General features: G+C 45.3%; 1 protein-coding gene across 1 annotated transcript in view; it reads right to left on the bottom strand.

Moving 5' to 3' along the window:
* adamts16 (ADAM metallopeptidase with thrombospondin type 1 motif, 16) overlaps positions 1–5,287 on the bottom strand; it is a 118,019-nt gene extending 112,732 nt beyond the window's left edge. Inside the window, 3 exon segments of the mRNA XM_076971354.1 lie at positions 2,997–3,331; positions 4,824–4,902; positions 4,981–5,287. Of these exon segments, the coding sequence (XP_076827469.1) occupies positions 2,997–3,331; positions 4,824–4,902; positions 4,981–5,109 (543 nt within the window). The 5' untranslated portion in view covers positions 5,110–5,287.
* Between the last annotated feature and the right edge of the window lie 13,486 nt (positions 5,288–18,773).

Genomic DNA, 18,773 nt, shown 5'->3' with positions numbered 1-18,773 from the left:
AGTGGTTTGATGATGCAGTAGTAGTGGTAGTGGGTAGTGGTTTGATGATGCAGTAGTAGTGGTAGTGGATAGTGGTTTGATGATGCAGTAGTGGTGGTAGTGGGTAGTGGTTTGATGATGCAGTAGTAGTGGTAGTGGGTAGTGGTTTGATGATGCAGTAGTAGGTGTAGTGGGTAGTGGTTTGATGATGCAGTAGTAGGTGTAGTGGGTAGTGGTTTGATGATGCAGTAGTAGTGGTAGTGGTTTGATGATGCAGTAGTAGGTGTAGTGGGTAGTGGTTTGATGATGCAGTAGTAGTGGTAGTGGGTAGTGGTTTGATGATGCAGTAGTAGTGGTAGTGGGTAGTGGTTTGATGATGCAGTAGTAGGTGTAGTGGGTAGTGGTTTGATGATGCAGTAGTAGGTGTAGTGGGTAGTGGTTTGATGATGCAGTAGTAGGTGTAGTGGGTAGTGGTTTGATGATGCAGTAGTAGGTGTAGTGGGTAGTGGTTTGATGATGCAGTAGTAGTGGTAGTGGGTAGTGGTTTGATGATGCAGTAGTAGGTGTAGTGGGTAGTGGTTTGATGATGCAGTAGTAGGTGTAGTGGGTAGTGGTTTGATGATGCAGTAGTAGTGGTAGTGGGTAGTGGTTTGATGATGCAGTAGTAGTGGTAGTGGGTAGTGGTTTGATGATGCAGTAGTAGGTGTAGTGGGTAGTGGTTTGATGATGCAGTAGTAGGTGTAGTGGGTAGTGGTTTGATGATGCAGTAGTAGGTGTAGTGGGTAGTGGTTTGATGATGCAGTAGTAGTGGTAGTGGGTAGTGGTTTGATGATGCAGTAGTAGTGGTAGTGGGTAGTGGTTTGATGATGCAGTAGTAGGTGTAGTGGGTAGTGGTTTGATGATGCAGTAGTAGGTGTAGTGGGTAGTGGTTTGATGATGCAGTAGTAGGTGTAGTGGGTAGTGGTTTGATGATGCAGTAGTAGTGGTAGTGGGTAGTGGTTTGATGATGCAGTAGTAGTGGTAGTGGGTAGTGGTTTGATGATGCAGTAGTAGTGGTAGTGGGTAGTGGTTTGATGATGCAGTAGTAGGTGTAGTGAGTAGTGGTTTGATGATGCAGTAGTAGTGGTAGTGGGTAGTGGTTTGATGATGCAGTAGTAGTGGTAGTGAGTAGTGGTTTGATGATGCAGTAGTAGGTGTAGTGGGTAGTGGTTTGATGATACTAATTTGCAATGTGAAGGCAAGAATAGAGCAACTTAATACAAGTCAGAGAAACAGGTGCTACCCTAGCCGGACTATTTCAGAGAGGTGACGAGGTTTCTGTTCTAAAACACCTTACAACATCTGAACTGCTGGCTCAGTTTCAAGTCAAGTCAAATTTATTTATATAGCGCTTTTTACACACATGCACTTTACAAGTGCATGGGTCCAGATCAGAGCAAGCCAGGGGTGACAGTGGCAAAGAAAAACTCCCTAGGCAGGGATTAGGAAGAAACTTTGGGAGTACCAAGACTCAAAAGTAAATCCATCCATCCTGTGCTAGCTTTGATGGTACAGGTACAGTGAAAATGTCATCAAGGCACACAGCCACTCAGAGGCTAGAGGCCCATCTGAGTCACATGATCAATTGTTTTCTTTAGTGTAGCCATGACACTGAAACTCCTCCCATGTGTGGTAGGGATCCTGTGAGACTCTGGCCACTCTGCTCAGGATTCACTCTGCTGTTCTGGTGAGCTTAACGCTCTCTTGCTGTGGGTAGTCTTCACCTGGAGTGTCATTACCTGGCTACTCTCCCCAGCTCTGTAGGTCCATAATTTAGATGACCTACTATATCTATTAAGATTCTTCTATTAACACCGAGAGGTTAAACCATGCTTTAAATTTTGTAGTAGAAACAGGTAATAAAATATGTGGCGTAGTTCTCAAGAGGAAAAACCCCACAAATCTCAAAGTCCATTTGAAAAGCTCACACAAGAGGGCTAACTGCCAGTACCTTGACAAGCTAGCTTCTCTGAGTAGCTCCGCCAAAAGAGAAGCAACATCCCGGCTAGGTAGCACCGGGAAGGAGAACCATAATGGACTGTTTTCACCAGTGATCAAATAGCTGCTGGTTAGTTAATACCAGTGATGTCAGTATTGCATTACTTTAATCTTACCACTTTTTTCAGTAACGCGCAATATAATGAGCTACTATTTCCAGTCCAGTAATCAGATTAAAGTTACTTACTCAAGTAACTGTGTGTTACTATTTTTATTTTCCTTAGTAAAAAGGATTCTTTCTTTCTTCTTGGCTCAGTTATACTTTTGCGTCTGACCGTAGCGCTCGACTCCGCACGCTGCGCGCGACCCTGTGAGAGCGTGTTCACGTTATTCTTTGCAGTGTTCTCCGTAACGATATGTGGTAGTATAAAGAAAAACCCATCAAAAACAGGGGAAGGAACATTTACCTGACGAACTTTAATGTGCCATATTTTTTCAATTGTCAAAAATTTTAATGTTGCATTGTGTTTCAGGTTTGAAAAGTGCTGGAATTTTGGCTAAAGTACTTGAAAACGCTTGAAATTGTAATGGTATTTCATTTCACAACAAACAGCTGTCTGACTGAATAGTTCGCTTGTATTATGTTTACAAATACATTTACAAAAAATAATACCGCCCAGCGACACAAACGTAATGCCAGGAGATACATTATTATTGTTGTTGTAATCTAACAGTTACTTTTAAAGGTAACCAGTAACGTAACTAAGTTACTTTTTAAAGGAGTAATCAGTAATTGGATTACTCTTTCAAGGTAACTAAGCCACCACTGGGTAATACGCAGGAAAACCACAAGCAGGAGGATGCACTGGTTAATGTGTTGAGACTGGATGTCAACACGACTGTGTGAATCGATTGCCTTCAAAAAGTTTAGCTTTTCGAACCAAAACAGGGTTACGTTCTTATGTTCATGCCTGTCCTTAGTCTGGCAATTTTCAGCAGTAGTATTACACATTAAGGCTGCTATCTTGTGGACTACTCACCATTCCAGCACATGTTGACAGGGCCACGGATGAGTTGACCTTTGACTTGAGTGACCCCTGGTAGAAGCAGAACTCGTGTTCAGGAAAAGGCTGCAGTCGCTTGGTGCCGTTCCTGCCCAGAGTCTGGACCGTGAAGCCAGGGGCGATCAGGCCGTAGGCGGGAGACAGCTCCATGTGAAAGTCCTGGCCCAGCCCGCGGAGCCTGAAGTGGGCCATGCCACTAAGGTCGGCCCCACGGCCCTCAGCCCAGCGCCTCCTGCGTTGGTGGTGAGCCACTGCATGGGAAACATACTCCCCCTGCTGGTTCACCTCATATGGCACGATGATCTCGTACTCTACAGAGCATGAAAAGAATATTTACACCATGTTATATGAACAGTGCTCAAACAGGGCATGCCATTTATAACCCTAGCATTATAACCTCAACCCTAGCTCAGCCCCTTCTGTACAGGTTTGTTAACACTTAATTCAGAACATTTGGTCAAGGGTCGTTGAGCACTAGGTCAGAAGGTGAGCTTAATAAATACGTGAGAAGAATCAGAAACAAGTTTATGTAACCCCCCTCCACTGGGATGTGAAGTTAAGACCAGTGTCGATGGTTAGTATACTGGTGTGTACCGTGTTTGTAGGGGGAGTGGATGATGAGGTGTGTACGTGGAGTTCTGGGCTGTCTAGTGAACCAGAGAGTCTCAAAATAAAAATGTGAAATCCAAATGAGAATATTATTTTGCCATCCGCAGAGGGGCAATCTTGGGTTAATTCAGATGACTGATGTGGAGAAGTCCTTAAGTAGTTATTCTTAGGCAATAAAACCCCACAGCGTTGAGAACACTGCTGGACACTGTCTCAGGAAGAAAGAGAGTCCACGTGGGCTTGGTTAATTGGGGTATAACTGGAATTATAATATCTACCACACAGACATGAGCAAGCAGGCTTCTAGCATCCAGTGGGTGAAGGCAGAGAGGGGGAGAGGCAGATAGACTGTGTGGAGTGAAGTTTCCGTGGCGAATGAGTGGACACCATACACCTCTCATCCGTGAGTCTGTGTGCTGGTCTGCTCAACCCTAAATCATTCCACACATGAAACCAGTATGTTTGCTGTCCATGGAAGGCAGGACTCATAATAGGAGTGTTTCTCTGTGTCTCTCAGACACACACACTCTCCGTGTCATGAACACACATGTACCATGCAGTTCCACAGCACATGCCAAATAATGCCAGAGATGACAAAACTACTGAGTGGCTTTAATGGAGAGTTTCTTGAAGTGACACTCTTTATTCCTGTGTTGAATGCATGCCAGTCTGCAAGGCTAACACCCTCTCTCTGCAAGGCGCACACTGTGTGTGTGTGTGTGTGTGTGTGTGTGTGTGTGTGTGTGTGTCTTGCTGTTTCTGCCTCATTTCTCTCACCGTATGTTTTGTTTTTTTATCACATAAAGTGCAGGTTTGAAGACTAAGTGTATCCTGAGCTACAGGGATTTCTGCTGCTGGTACTGTACATCAGCTCAGTCTGGACAGGCTGACATTTTAAAGATGCTTTTCCCGTTAGGCACAATCACGTCAATATAGCGAAGTATGCTTTGGAGTCTTCACTGGAGTATTCACTGGAGTATTCTTAGCAACCGATGTTCTTTCCCACTGTGTACTTCCCAATCAAACCCCTCATTTATATATCGATGCCAGTACGCTTTCGTGGAACGGTGTGAAACTGGAGAAAAGACTCGATTCCAGTCTAAATTTTAACAGTATGCCACATCGTAAAGAAATGGCTAATCCGGTAGACCCGAGGTGAAGTGTGAGCTGGTCTGTGCTGGTCTGTGCTCTCACCTGTGTTCCGCGGTAGTCTCAGGGACTCCAACACTTCATTAGGCGCCGAACTGGGGACCGGGTCGCTGGACTGGAGGCTCTAAAAGTTTTAAAACAAAGATGCGTAACACAGATACATTTTTAGACCGTTGACTGAAGAACTGGTGGTGGCGCTCACCTCGTAGCTCCCCGTAATTAAGATCATCACTAATGGAAGGAGAGTGGATGTCCGGCTCGGTCTGTCTGGCGCAAAGTGAGCCATGATTCGCGCAACTCCTCTTAAATCCCTACCCAGAAAAACCACCATGAGCTACAATCCAGAAGCAGCCGTGAATGAAACATCGGTCCTTCTTGCTTTTCGTGATACTTCAGGAGATGTACAACAACACCGGACCTCTATCTGAATCCACTGGTTCTGAATTCATCCCTTCACCTCACACTGCCTGTGAACGCGCTTCACTGAAGTCTGCGGCTCGAGCCCAGCCGGTGCGCGCCGCTTCGCATTCAGAACAGCCAATCACAAGTTACACCTGTGCACGTGAAGCGATGGACACGCCCAGCGGGTGGACACCTGTGAACGGATTCGTAAACTTAGAGCTTAGAGCCGTCACGGGTGACATGTCTACGTTTAGTTAGTTCGTGGTATGTTTTGTTATTCCGTTCAGTGTCTGGTTCGGCTTTCGTTAGTACTGGTACTTATATCCCCTATCTGCCTGTCTTTATGGTTCATTACGTTACTTTATTCCTGGTTGTATGTGTTATTCTACCACTCCGCACGGTCCTTGGTTCTTGGTGTCGTTTGGTTAGTTCTCCGTTATCTTTCTCGGTTTCAGTCTTTAACGTTAATTGTACAAGCCCTTTTATAACGGCTGCTCTTCTCAGCATGTGTGTTACCTTTTAACTTCCGGCAGAAGCATTTGTAGATATTGTCCAATAACCTATTAACCTCTTTACTAAAATACTATAACATTGATTAAAAATGTATTTTAAACTTCTAAAATAGACAGTTCCATTAAAGCTTAATGTCCTCCCTGATAACGTATGGACAAGTCACTTCCCAGAACACACCTTCATAATACATGTCATACAGTGTGAAGTCCTGGAGGAGCCGCGGTGAATCCTGTATTTCATGTAGACAGTAGAAGTGTTTTTACGGGGCTTCACAAGCTGGCCATGGTGAATGTGGATTTCTGGCTTAAACTAACTCACTTCGGAAGCGAGAAGGTTTTAAGGCTCGATCGTAAACTCATTCTGCAGTGCTCTAGAGGAAGGGGTGTGTAACTGTGTCCCCCCCGGGTTAATCCTGGCATGGAACACGGTGAAACTGAGACAAACCAGTTCCATCATTGTAAGCCACGCTGCCAGCACAGAGCGGCTCTTTTCCCGGTGTCACTGGTTGCCCAAAGAAGGGACTGGGGGTTAGAAAGTACATTTCACGTCTGCACCTGTCACCACTCGTCAAACGAAGAGTTCTCTGTTTTCAGTTCTCACAGATTGCGCTCTGCTGCTACCATGTTTGCTGGGTGGACCAAAAGAAGGCGCATGTGTGCTTTTAGGCCACGGAGCAAAACTTGTCTCTGGGTCCAGGTCAGTTTCCACCCCGACCCCCCGGACTGTCCCAGACACATCCACATTTACCCTGGGTAAACTTAATTTGGCCAGCTCAGGGTGTGACAGTCATGCCCACTTACACTGAAACAGCTGGTGCAGTCAGTCACATGACTCCTCCAAGATGTCCTTATTTGCATGTGGTTCTGTTCAACAAAGGTAGTTGCCCAGCCGTGTTAGGACTGTGATACACATAAGGTCTGTTCACGGGTCCTCCTCTGAGCAGGGACCCATTCAGTCACCATCCTGTCATTCATAATAGTTTTACTTTTTTATTGCATGTTGTCATCTCTGAGTCATATCCCAAACGCAAGTTTAATATGGCAGCTGGCAGACCTTGTTTACCATGGATCTGTGTGGACCTCACCTGTGTAGAGTCTGTGTGGATCTCACCTGTACAGAGGCTGTGTGGATCTCACCTGTGTAGAGTCTGTGTGGATCTCACCTGTGTAGAGTCTGTGTGGATCTCACCTGTGTAGAGTCTGTGTGGACCTCACCTGTGTAGAGTCTGTGTGGATCTCACCTGTACAGAGTCTGTGTGGATCTCACTTGTACAGAGTCTGTGTGGACCTCACCTGTGTAGAGTCTGTGTGGATCTCACCTGTACAGAGGCTGTGTGGATCTCACCTGTACAGAGTCTGTGTGGATCTCACCTGTACAGAGGCTGTGTGGACCTCACCTGTGTAGAGTCTGTGTGGACCTCACTTGTGTAGAGTCTGTGTGGATCTCACCTGTGCGGAGTATGTGTGGATCTCACTTGTGTAGAGTCTGTGTGGATCTCACCTGTGCAGAGTCTGTGTGGATCTCACCTGTGTAGAGTCTGTGTGTGATGCACAGAACTTAGACAATGAGAAGTGGGCACAGCACTGGAAACAGCAATTCAAAAAGAGTTTCAGTTACCACTGACACTTCAGCAGATGACACAGACGGAGTGAAACTGATCAATCGGACATACAATGCACATATGTCTTCCTCCTGTAGTTAACTGCTTTCTGTACTTCATTGTGTAAATCACTGCACTTTAAATGTGTTATATTTGTACTCAAAGTGTGTTCATTCATTCATTCATTCATTCTTCCAGCGCTTTGCAGACTCTGAGCTCTGTACAGTTCTTGGATGGGTCTGGAAATGCTGCAGTCCTCCTGTCACCAGTCAATCTGGCCAGCTGCCTCTGTGAGTGTGTGTGTGTGTGTGTGTGTGTGTGTGTGTGTGTGTGTGTGTGTGTACGTGTGTGTGTGTGTGTGTGTGTGTGTGTACGTGTGCACTGACTGCGAGGTGAGTCACTCAACAAATGGTCTGATATCACACTGACTTTGTGCTGATTAGACCTGTCAACACATCCATCTGGAAATTTAGGTTGGAATCAGGACTATGGCCCATGCGTGGAGTTCAAATTAAGCTGAATTATCACAAATAACCTCCACTCTGAGGGATTATCGAGTGCCTGTGTGCTGTCCAGCCTGCAGGACTAACAGCTCGTTACCCTTTATGGGTTTGGCAGCTCCTGCAGTAGAATAATACAGGCCTCCATTACGGGCCTCCATCAGAGATGTGTTCAGACTTCAGAGCTTTTAAGGTTAGCCTGGCTGGAGGATGGGACTCTTTACAGCTGGAAAATGAGCCCTCTGTATATGGTGTGTGATCATAATAATTATGGTATGATAATGCTAGACTCTTATTCATGCCATCATGGAAACAAATGTGTTAATCTCCGTGTGGTGTACACCTCCACAAGCCCCCAGCCCGGCTGACTGTGGTTTCAGGTCGGCCTCTTCTGACTCTTGTGGATATATCTGGTCCTGCTCTTTGGAATGAGTCTTTATCCTGCAGAGAATAATGAATCTGTTCCTGTTGCCAAGTGGGGAAACGCTGCCATGTGCCGCCCATTCCAAGCCACATGTCACATGTAGACCAGTGGGGAACCGTCAGGGCCCTCTACGCCATCTCAGAGGGCCTAAAATATTCTTAAAACATAAATATATATATAATATAATTTATCCAATTTTATTTTATCTACTTACATTTTGACAATCGACATCTAAACAATTACAGAAATATAAGCAAATAAATTATTCACCCGTGTCTATTCAATCTGTGTTGGAAGGTGAGGGGTTAAGTGGAAGCCTGTGAGTCTGTGTCTCCCCCTATCAGGACTGTGATGCCCGCTGTTCATTTACAGAGGGCCTGGCAGTTAAAATTCAGTGCAGTACCAGTTTCAAAAAATGACTGTAAAATTGACCAATCATATCTTCCCTCTTAGTGGGCGGGCTTAACTGTATGATAATTTCCGCCCGCTGTGGCGACGCTAGCTGACATTAGCGTACCACCGCTAGCTAGTTTTGATTCATTCCTTTGATGCCCTCGTGCGCGTTGTTTACATATTCCGCTCCCGAGGAACACAGAGCTGTGAACCTTATTTTGTCGGAACCTTATTTTGCTTAAGAAGTTATCTAGTACATATGTTATTGTTTATTGCGTTTCTAAAGCTGTACTGTTGTCTCAATTTTTTTTTTATTGCAGTTAATTAGGAGAGGAAACAAATATTTTTCGGGGGGGGGGAGCGGGCCCAGGTATAATGGTCACGGTTCGCTACTGATGTAGATCAATACCAACATAACTTATGGAGCCAAGCTTGTCATAAAGGTAGAGAATTAAACATCTGCACAATACATGTGAATATGGAGTGCTTACTAAGAATGCAAGGAGAATTTATGACAGAAGTAATTGAGAAATTAGTGAATAAAGGGGCCGGGAGATTGCGATCACACTCTGGGGGCAAGAGGTGTCTGTGCATCACCAACGGTGTGATAACACTGTATCCTGCACAGAAGTTGTGGTTACAAGTTTTGTAACGGTCTAGACTCCAAATGAACTACAGTCATGTTTTTATTTCCAATGACACTGTCAGCAATTCCTCCATCACCACCGACTCACTGCTTCCAACTATATTGGCAAATAACATTTTTATAACAAATACTGTACCAAGGGAATGATTCAGTAAACAGGCATGTACACACACACACACACACACACACACACACACACACACACACACACACACACACACACACACACACACACACACACACACACAGAGTGCAGGAGTGCAGTCTAATTCACTGTCTAAGAATTTGGGGCCAGGCTGACCCTGCTTGGAGTGGTCTACCCTAGGAGACACGCTCACCTGTGGCAAAACTTATCTCACAACTGAGCCTCCATTATCAATTTGGTAGCGGGGCGGATGAATACCGTCGTGCTGCCGTCTCAGAGAACACTTCATTCCCCATGTTCAAACACTGGACCACAGACTGTCTTCGTCCTCCCTGGAACAGACTGTCTTTGTCCTCTCTGGAACACAGACTGTCTTCGTCCTCCCTGTGGGGACTCACACTGATCTCAGACCTGAGGATGACGGGGAGAGGTGAAACCGGACTTGCCAAATCATGTGGTCCTTTGGCACAATGTCAGGCTTCATGCAATCAGAGTTGTCAAGTAACAAAGTACAAATACTTCGTTACCTTACTTAAGTAGAAATTTTGGTTATTTATACTTTACTGGAGTAATAATTTTTTTGCTTACTTTTTACTTCTACTCCTTACATTTTTACACCATAATTTGTACTTTCTACTCCTTACATTTTAAACATAGCCTCGTTACTGCTATTTCATTTCGACTTCTTTTCATTCCGTCATGTCATCGTTTAAAAAAACCCTATCCTGACTAATTGCGTCATCTGGAGTGAATTTGATTGTGGTTGGATGAGAAGTATAAACATATAATATTCCAACACCCTATTGGTTTGTACGTGATCCATCGCACCTGCACACATCACGTCACACACCAGCGAGGACGTAGCAGACGTATGTAGCTTAGTATAAAGATGTCCGTGGCAGAGACTCAAGAGAATTCGAGCGAAGTGTCCCAACTAAGCACCAGCGAGGAGGTTGTGTCACGTCCAGCTCCTCCCTCTTCCCTGGTCCCGCCTAGTTTTCCCCGTTTCCTTGGTTTCCCTTCTGTCTGCCACGCCCCTGTCCTCAGTGTTCCCACCTGCGTCTCGTTTCACCTCCATGGTTCAGTGCATTTAAACCCCTCTGTTCTATTCCTTGTTGTTGGTCATTGTACGTAAGTCTTCCTTTGCCTTCCTGCTCTTTCGTGGTCCCCGTTCATAGGTTATCCTGATTCATGTTTCTGGTGTTTTCTCTATGTGCTCCTGTTAGTGTAGATTCTCTTCCTGGTGCCCTTCTCATCCGCTCCGTGTTGTCTGTCTTATTTATCAATTATACTGTTGTTAGTTTCCCTGTCGCTCATATATTCTAGTTAGCTTAGCCTGTTTATGTTTAACCTCGTCGTGTTCTGTTCTTCCTTCGTTGTGTTTAGTTGTAGTCTGGTTTGTTCTCTCTCTCCCCTTTGTCATTACTCCCCTTGGTGTTATGGTTCTCGTTCTGTTCATGTAGCGTGTGTTGTGGTAATGTTCCTATGTGTGTTGACTTTGCTTAGTTGTCTCGTTCTATAGTATTAGCCTTTCGGTGTATAGTGTAGTTCCTATCTGTATTCTGTGTTTCTGTCTAGTGTTTTGACGTTCCCCTTTTAATAAATATTCATTCTATTGCGTTTGCGTCACTCCTGTCTCTGACATATGTTACAAGTTGGTAGCCAAGAAGACCAACCAACCCTTGTACTAAAGTACATTCATTCAATGAGCATATGTGCCAATTTCAACATTAACATTTTAATATAACATTATAGTCATTATGGCTTTTAGAAGAATGGGGTTTTTGGGGAGGTGGGCCAGTGCACTATAGACCCCTGTGGTGCCACCTAAGCTTTTGTCCTTAATGGCTTTTTTCCCCTTACATTACTTTAACATTTATACTTTAAGTAGTTTTGAAAGCAGTACTTTTACACTTTTACTTGAGTAAAAAGCTTGAGTTGATACTTCAACTTCTACAGAAGTATTTTTTAACCCTAGTATTTATATTTCTACCTGAGTAATGAATGTGAATACTTCTGACACCTTTGCATGCAATGTTATCAAACACAGGAACAGTGGAGATCTTACCACTGTATCTCAACACTACTGAGCAATTATTTTCGGCATGGAGGTGAAGGCGTATGACCAGAAGGTCCATAATCATGTCATGGCTTAAGGCTCTGAATGCTGATCGCAGCTCAGGACTGCAGAAGGTGACAGGAAGGTGTGTCCATTGATCCTGGAAGACGTATTCCTCTGTCCTGGCAGGCAGGACATCCGGTATGATGTTAATGAAGGGTTGTGGTCAAAGAGAGAGAAGAGAGGACTATGTACTATGATAAGTACAAAGATTTACATACATGGATTTCCACCATTACACTGCACATTTATTTTGAAAGGATTACACATCTTTTTTCATTCATTGCCAGACAGATATGAAGACAATTTTGTGTGTGTTTGAACCAAATTTGTGTGTTTGTTGTTGGGGAAGGAATCTTTTGTTGTGGTTAGAAATACTACATTCTGCACAGTGTGATGCGATACACCTGCCGCTCATCGCCCCTCCCCTTTCGCAACTATTTAAGCTTCCTCCTCTCTCTTCCGGTTTGCGAAGTATTGTTGCCATGCCACATACCTCGTCCCCTACCTAGTCCCTTCGTACCTTCTGGCTTCTGTCTCACCGGCGTGACCCTGGACTTTCCTGACTACGATGACAGCACTCCTGCACCACACACCCTAAACAGAGTTACTCGCCTGTTTGATTACTCTGTAATCGCTGTTTCAATAAAAGCGGCTATTATCCGCACTTGGATCCTTGTCTGCCTAATCAGTACGTTACAGTGACCCAATATTCTGCAACAAACACCACCAAACTGAAACACTTTGTGATTTCTTTGTGTGAGATTAATGTGAAATATCTGAAATGTTCCCATTCATTCTGGTTCATGAAGCTCATCAGATAGCTCCGATAGCTTCTGTAATAGCTACTGCTACATATTTGATAGTGTTTGATGGAAAGAGCAAGAATGTGTGGCAGATTATTACTGTTTTACAGAATATGATTTTTTGTGGAATATTGGTTGCAGTGTTGGTGTTGGAAGGACATTGTTGGTGTTTGAATATATTGTCTGCTGTGTCAATATGGCAGGGAGCTTATGAAGGTCGTGCTGGACTGGCCGTCAGCACCAAGCACTGGAGCGTTGGGGCTTTCCATGCTGTGGGCATCTGGCAGCCGGTGCTGGAGAAAAGGCTCTACGAGGTCAGCCCCAAGGGCCTTTTCCACTGAAAGAAACAGTCTCTCTCTCTCTCTCGTTCTCTCCCCCCCCCCCCAATCTGTGTCCCTAAGACTAAACTCAACCCTGAGGGGGGTGGGGGGTTGGGCTGAAGTCAAGCCAGATCCCACTGACCCAAACCTCAATGTCATGGACTCACACCAAACCCCTGCCCATATGAGAGAGAGAGAGAGAGAGAAAGGAGAGAAAGAGAGAAACATAAAAAAAGGAGTCCAGAGTCAGGGAGTCTGGCCTTCACCTCTGTGTTCTTGAGGAGGACAGAATAGGCTGGTCTATTGGGGACCACCCACATCTGCAGCAGACAAAGACAAACAAGGTTCAGTCCAGGTTCCTGTCACCCCCATAACCAGGCTAAACATGATTACATGGTTCAGTCCCTGTTACCTCAGGTTAGTGCTTCTACTGATGGAAAACAAAACTGACTCTGACTCTGGGCATTGATCTGGTCTGGTCTGACTCTGGGCATTGACCTGGTCTGGTCTGACTCTGGGCATTGACCTGGTCTGGTCTGACTCTGGGCATTGACCTGGTCTGGTCTGACTCTGGGCATTGACCTGGTCTGGTCTGACTCTGGGCATTGACCTGGTCTGGTCTGACTCTGGGCATTGACCTGGTCTGGTCTGACTCTGGGCATTGACCTGGTCTGGTCTGACTCTGGGCATTGACCTGGTCTGGTCTGACTCTGGGCATTGACCTGGTCTGGTCTGACTCTGGGCATTGACCTGGTCTGGTCTGACTCTGGGCATTGACCTGGTCTGGTCTGACTCTGGGCATTGACCTGGTCTGGCCTGATCTAGTCTGGCCCTACATCCCAAGACCTCAAATGGGAGACTAGTAACTGCATCCAGGTGCTTAAAAAGAGACCAAAGATGATGTAGGTGATGGCAACAGTGTCTCGTGTGGAAATTAAGAAATGCTTAGAAGGGATGTGGCCTGTGGACTCTGGCATGTTGGCCATGGGAGCGTCATATGAGCAAGTGTTCAGACCCTCGGGCTTTCTGTCTGCCAAGATACTGCTAAACACACGTGAGTCATAACAGAGGACAGTGGAGAACCTCCACTGGTGTTACTGACATAGCAGGATGTTGTAGTCCACTGCTGTTACATTAAAAAACAACATGTTGGGTTTAACTGTACTGGTGTCTTAGAAATCCACTGACACCTCAGAAATGTTCACCATAAACCAAACAGCAGAATATTTACCTCTTCATTTTTCTGAATCACAGGTTCAAAACTAAAAGAGACAGTACAGGAGGACAAAATCCACTTTTATAATCCAAAAAGCAAGTGTCTGCAGGACAGACACATTCACTCTAAACTAAACTAGGCTTCAAACATCCACAAAACGGCAAGATGTTTGTGCCCATGCCAGACTGTGTCCCACACTGAGGGGCTTTGTCCACTGTGGTTGGGGCTGACTGGCTCTCGAGGTCCATATCCAACATGTTGATCTTTATTCTTCCTGCTTTGTTTCTCTCCTTCCTTCCATCTCACCCCCATTGTCTCACTCTCTCTCTCACCCCATTCTCACACTCTCCCTCTCTCAGCTCCCTCTCCCTCTCTCAACCCTACTCCCTCTCATCTCCTACTCGAAACACTCTCCCTCTCTCACCCCCTCTCAGTCTCCCTCTCTCACCCCTCACTCTATATAGGAGAGATCTCACCAGTCCCACTGAGACTGTCCCACTGAGACTGTCCCACTGAGACAGTCCCACTGTTTTCTGCTTGACTGCTCCACACTAAAGACTCAGAGGTCCCCCCACCATGGTAAAGAGGGCATCCAAACAGCAGCACAGTTTGACAATACTCAACAGAAAAGCTGTCCAAAAACCGTCCAGATGGGAGCTTTAGTGTGAAAGCAGATTGTATGTGTGAGTGAGATCACAGATTGTATATGACAGTCACATCATGTACATCAGATGTGCACATATGTAACAAAGTCTTTGTGAAGAAAGTTACGGGTTGCTAACACAAGCTCAACAGCGATGTAGGAACTCGTTTCTGCCACCACCATCGTAAAACCTCAGATTCCAGGAGCCTGGATGAAGTTCAGTGACCAAGGTAATTTAGTGACGCTCCCCTACAGACACCATCACGCCCTTCCCCTGTACCCACCCCCTCTGACTGACAGCTTGGAGCTTTCTTTCTCTTTCTCTGTCTCTCTTTCTCTGTCCTCATGTTGGGTGGCACACCAGCCCTCAGCTGGCTGTCTTGGCCTCTGTGTAAAAGGTCTGCATTCTTATGTGGGCAGTCCCCACATCACTGTCTCTGGGTCATGGCTGTGGCAGCCAATGAGTCTTCAGCATTAACCCACAGAGGCTCAGGAGCAGAACCGCACTGCACAGGCCAGAACCAGAGCGTGTGAGGACCAGCACGACTGAGGAGTGAGAACAATGACAAACAACAGACACCACCCTGTAAGAACAATGACAAAGAACAAACACCACCCAGAAAGAAAAATGACGACAAACACCCCCCAGTGCGTGTGGCTCATCCTCAACACTACAATTGATGAAACCCTCCCAGTGCAAACAGAAGTGCAGCCACTGGTTCCAGTTGGCAGTGCCAGCCAATCACAGCCGTGTGTTTGCCACCTCAGACCTGTGCTGTAGTAATGACAGCACTCATGATACCTTTCTACAACTGTCAAACAACTGTGTGTGTGTGAGTGTGTGTGTGTGTGTGTGTGAGTGTGTGTGTGTATGTGTGTGTGTGTGTGTGTGTGTGTGTGTGTGTGTGTGTGAGTGTGTGTGTGTGAGTGTGTGTGTGTGTGTGTGTGTGTGTGTGTGTGTGTGAGTGTGTGTGTGTGTGTGTGTAGGTGTGTGTGTGTGTGTGTGTGTGAGTGTGTGTGTGTGTGTGTGTGTGTGAGTGTGTGTGTGTGGGTGTGTGTGAGTGTGTGTGTGTGAGTGTGTGTGTGTGTATGGGGTATAGGGTGGTGATGTACAGGGTGGAGTACGGGTGGTGTATGGGGTACAGGGTGGTGGTGTACAGGGTGGAGTACGGATGGTGTATGGGGGTATAGGGTGGTGGTGTACAGGGTGGAGTATGGGTGGTGTGTGGGGTATAGGGTGGTGGTGTACAGGGTGGAGTACAGGTGGTGTGTGGGGTACAGGGTGGTGGTGTACAGGGTGGAGTACGGGTAGTGTATGGGGTACAGGGTGGTGGTGTACAGGGTGGATTACGGGTGGTGTATGGTGTACAGGGTGGTGGTGTACAGGGTGGAGTACGGGTGGTGTGTGGGGTACAGGGTGGAGTACGGGTGGTGTATGGGGGTACAGGGTGGTGTATCACGTATTGTTTCTCCACAATATATCCAAACATACTCCATAATGAGTGTGTTTAGTGTGAGGTTTCGTAAAAAGTCCCTGACAAATTCTCAGAGTGTGTCTGTGTTTCTCTGTTCAATAAAAGCAGTTGTGTGAGTGTGTGTGCATGTGTGTGTGCTTGTGCGCCCAGTGGTGGATGGTGCTCTGTCACTAGGGTCTGTCCTCTCTCCCCTTCCTGCACCCCATTCAGTCCCCCAGGGGGCTGTGGATCCCGGTAGAGAGTACCCTGTGCTTCTCGCCGGTGTGTGTGTGATTGGTTGTGTAAGACTCGTACCTGTGTTAAAATTGTAAAGCGACCTTGGGTATCTTGAAAGGTGCTATATAAATTGAACATTCATGAAAAAAACTGAACATTCATGAAAAAAACTGAATACAATGATGTGGAGGTGCCAACATCTAATATTTTATTCAGAACAGAACACAAATCACAGACCAAAAGTTTAAACGGAGAGAATGTATCATTTAAGGGAAAAATATGTTCTTTCAAAATTTCATGGCACCAGCAAATCCCAAAAAGTTGCGACAAGGCCATTTTACCACTGTGTGGCATCCTCCCTTCTTACACCACTCAACAGACGTCTGCGGACAGAGGAGACCAGTCTAAGCCTCTACCAGACCAGACCAGGCCTCTAACTGTTCAATCATCTTGGGCCTTCTTTGTCCTTCCTCCTTCCTCTTTATGATGCACCAAATGTTCTCTATAGGTGAAAGATCTGGACTGCAGGCTGGACACTTCAGTACCCGGATCTTCTCCTACGTAGCCATGATGATGTGATTGCTGCAGAATGTGGTCTGGCATTATCTTGTTGAGTAATGCAGGATCTTCCCTGAAAGAGATGACGTCTAGATGGGAGCAGATGTTGTTCTAGAACCTGAACATAGTTGTTCTAGAACCTGAACATAGTTGTTCTAGAACCTGAACATAGTTCTCTGCATTACAGTTTTTTGCAGTTGCTAAGACACAATTTCTGAAACTGTGTCTCTTTTGTCGAAACTTAACACACAGAAGCCAATGCTACACACACAACAGGCAAAACATCTCACACTTTTGGAAAAAGCACACACTTCAACCAAAACTCTTGCCACTCTTGCCAAAACCATATTTTTGCATCTAAACACTACACACAAATATCAGATGATTAGCCTCTCTTATATGTGACTACACACTTATAAATAGAAAACACTACTACCATGTGTTTTTTAAATGTTCAGTGTTTAGTCTGTTCCAAAAGTATACCATAGTTCACATATACAGAGGTTTTTATGCACATTCATAAACACCATGAAGTAAAATAGTAACAAGGTTTATTTACTTTTTGCTTGAGCAGTACACATGGAAACAAAAAGGACAAAAATACTGTACAATAGCAGACAAATTTAGGGTGCATCTCGTCTTGTATTTGGGTCTGGCCACAAGATTTCATCAACATCACAGGTGATGTCCTCTTTGGTAAGACAGGGGGGGAAGTATCTTCTTGAGTGACGTATCCAGCCCTGACATGCACCCTCATCAATGTCCCCACAAGCTTCCTCCATCACCTGCAGAAGTGGTATGTGATGGTGGGGTTGGCGGTCATAAACTTTCCACCTCCATGCCGAAAAAAACTCAAAATAGGTTTGAGGAAAGGTGAGTATGGTGGGAGGTGAAGCACATCAAACTGTGGATGTTCGGTGAACCAATGTCGTACTTGTGTAGCACGGTGGAAACTTATGATGTCCCAGATAACAACGTCCCTGATCTGTTCTTGTCCATCTCCCTGGTGATGTGGAATGAGTTGTTGTGTAGTGTGTTGAGAAAGGTGATGATGTGAGCAGTGTTGTAAGGACCAAAAGTAGCATGATGATGGACAACACCATTGTAGCAAATGGCTGCAAACATTGTGATGTTCCCACCATGCTGCAGGGACACTGACTATGGCACGGTGTCCTATGACGTTTCTTCCTCTGCATCTTGTTTTGGCAAGGTTGAAGCTTCATCAATATAAAGGAACTTGTGTTCCACTGCTGCAACATCTACAGTAGCTCCATTACTCTCTGAAACCAAACATTACAGTATTACAGTACTGTATTTGACTGAATGAAATGGGCATATATCATACTCAACATTGTGCGGCACAGGACACTGGAGTAAAGTATAAGTAAGAGGATAGCAGAGCATACTTGCACATATTCATAGTGCAGTTCCTTCACACTGTCAGAGTTGCGCTGAAATGGTGCCCTGTGTAGCTGCTTCATATGCACTTGATGTCTTCTCAGGAGTCGGCCCAGTGCAGATAGACTCACTGAATGAATGTTGCTGAAAGTGATGTTGTCAGTAATGATGTGCTGTTGTAGTTGTCGTAAAGGTATACTGTTGTTTGATATGACAATGTTCACGATGGCCTCCATGGTCAACCAAAGTGGCCTGGATCTCATCCGTGATGGTTGTTTGTGTTCTTCCTCTTCCTTGTCCTCTTCCTCGTCCTCTACCTCTCTGTGAAGTATTAGCCTCCATTGTTGTGCAAACCAAGATTTGCAACTTGTGGCCTCTTTATAGGGATCAAGTTCTGATAACGATTTGTAAAAATGAGCTAGAAGTGTTGTAACGTGTGAGAACTGTGTATGGTATTTTGGTAGGTGAGTGTAGCAGTTGTGTGGCAGTGTTTTCTAAAAGAAACACATGGTTTTCAGTTTTGAATGTTGTATCTTATGTGAAGAACTGTGTTTAAAGTTTTGCAAAAAGTGTGTTTTAGCATTTCTAAATGAGTGTAAGGCAGAGAATGTGCTTAAGGTT

The sequence above is a fragment of the Brachyhypopomus gauderio genome, chromosome 13, assembly GCF_052324685.1.
Source record: "Brachyhypopomus gauderio isolate BG-103 chromosome 13, BGAUD_0.2, whole genome shotgun sequence".
In the NCBI taxonomy this organism is placed as follows: Eukaryota; Metazoa; Chordata; class Actinopteri; order Gymnotiformes; family Hypopomidae; genus Brachyhypopomus; species Brachyhypopomus gauderio.
The sequence above is the reverse complement of the archived record's forward strand: the minus strand, read 5'-3'. Positions and strand labels throughout refer to the sequence as shown.